The sequence below is a fragment of the Austrofundulus limnaeus genome, unplaced genomic scaffold, assembly GCF_001266775.1.
Source record: "Austrofundulus limnaeus strain Quisiro unplaced genomic scaffold, Austrofundulus_limnaeus-1.0 Scaffold8, whole genome shotgun sequence".
Lineage (NCBI taxonomy): Eukaryota > Metazoa > Chordata > Actinopteri > Cyprinodontiformes > Rivulidae > Austrofundulus > Austrofundulus limnaeus.
Genome location: NW_013952410.1, coordinates 60,117 through 62,101, shown reverse-complemented (window position 1 = coordinate 62,101; position 1,985 = coordinate 60,117). Strand labels below are relative to the sequence as shown.

Genomic DNA, 1,985 nt, shown 5'->3' with positions numbered 1-1,985 from the left:
TTCCAGTGAAATATATTTATGTTTGTGGTTGTAATGTGACAAAATATGGAAAAGTTCAAGGGGTATGAATACTTTTGCAAACCACTGTATAAGATTTATTTCTTCTGCCTTTTATTTTGTGATTTGTATATTTTATTGTATACAGAATTTATTTTGTTTTTAAATTATGAAGTCTCAATCAATCCATCAAAAACTGCAGTGAGCTTCATGGAGGGCTTTGCTACAATCTATTTACTTAATGTTCAACATACGGGTCGGGCTGCATCTCAGACGTACCTCGGCCAACAGTTTGATGCAGTCAGCGAGGGTTCTGTCCACAGCCTGGATGAGGGAACGGGCGTCCTCCTCGGCCTTCATGGAAACCCAGAACGGTTGAGCTACAGACACGGCACGCCTGACCGGAGTTTTCACCGGCATTGGAGGTCGTTTGTAAGAAATTCCTTTAGCCTCTCGCCACTCCTTGAGTTTTTTCCTGGATTAGACACCCGAATGCAGGTTAGGTTTTTATTTTTCCCTCCCAACAGGCAGGCAGCTAATCAATGTTCAGTTCTACTTACAGTCTTTCCTCCTGGGCAGTCGTCTTCTTTCCTTCGGTCTGAGGAACCTTGGCTGTGACCTTCGGTGTCTTTGTGACCGCGGCCCGGCCTGTGATGCTGACGGACCTGGAAGGCTGCGGTTCGGTCTGGGACAGTATCGGTGCAACCGCACATTTTGGAGGTGCTCGTGGTGGAAGGACGTTTGCAGAACTTGTCTCTTTATTTGTTTTGGTTTTCCCTGCTGGCTGGGTCACAACCGTCGGCTTCAGCCTGCTGCCAGTTGTGGAACTGGATGTGTTTGTCCTTGAGGCAGCTTGTGGAGCGGCACCAGATGTTACCTTTATGGACATACTGGTTAAAGCCCTCCCTTCTGGCCTCGCTGGTGGTGCTTTGGCCTTAAAGGAGGCAGAGGTGACCCTCAGCCCACCTGAATGCTGACTCTTACAAGCTGGCAGAGTCTGTTTATCTAGAGTCGGTTTGGGGTTGGACTTGTTCTGAGGTTGAACTTTAGCTCCAGCCGTTGAATTTAAAGCAGGTTTCTGGCGGAGGGAGGCTGAAGCTGTGCTGCAGGCCTGCACCTTCCTAACAACAGAAGCAGTGCTGATAGTTTTACGTGACGCGGCACTGGGTCGTGGCAGATCTGATTTTGTATTCCTGGGCTGGATGACGGCAGGGGTGAGTCCTGTTTTTGTTTTGACAAGCGGGCCCATGCTGATCCGACTGCCGGCTGTTTGAGCCGTGGTGCAGTTTGAGTTAAGGTTACATTGGAAACTTGACTTTGCTCCGGCTGTAGACGCTGCGGCTGAAGATGCTTGGCCTGAAGCGTGACCTCTTACGATCGTCGGCTTCTTCAGGGTGCCGGCTGCAGTCGCGTTGGGTTTGGAAACAACCACAGTGTACGTTTTCCTAAGAAGTGGGTTTTGATAAGGTTTCGGCTGTGGTGGGGCGATGCTCGATGATGAACGAACAGTGTTCTCTTTTCCTTTTTGTGTACCGCCTCTAACGTTTACTGTGTTAGAGACACCAAACGCACTTCTGACAGGGTTTTGACTGGACTGAGCGATCAAAGTTGGACCTTTTGAGTCTTTAAATTTGTCGGCTGAGCTTTTGTTTTCCTTTCCAGTAACAACCTGTAGAAACAAAAATGTATAAAAACAATGGAAAAATAAATCTAACCTCGAGTGTCCTGATGCATCTCAGTAATCCAGGTAAAAACATCAAAAAGAAAAAAATTGTATAGGTCTTCTGGACGGGTTCTTCTCTAATGAAACGTTTCGTCTCTTCTCCAAGAGTCTTCTTCAGTCTGAGAGTTTCAGGCAAAAGTCAGACTTTTAAGCACTGTAGTTAAATTAGACACATCTAATGGCCAGAACTCTGCAGTTTTCACTCATTTACAGGCCAGCGGTCACTCTTTCAGAGATGAGGATGTTCTCATTCTTGATAGAGAGG

General features: G+C 47.0%; 1 protein-coding gene across 1 annotated transcript in view; it reads right to left on the bottom strand.

The window, feature by feature from the left end:
* Positions 1 to 1,985, bottom strand: part of ckap2l (cytoskeleton associated protein 2-like) — a 16,113-nt gene that overhangs the window by 7,417 nt on the left and 6,711 nt on the right. Inside the window, exons 4-5 of the mRNA XM_013999495.1 lie at positions 558 to 1,666; positions 277 to 472 (exon numbers count right to left, since the gene is read on the bottom strand). Of these exons, the coding sequence (XP_013854949.1) occupies positions 277 to 472; positions 558 to 1,666 (1,305 nt within the window). The remainder of the gene's footprint in view (positions 1 to 276; positions 473 to 557; positions 1,667 to 1,985) is intronic.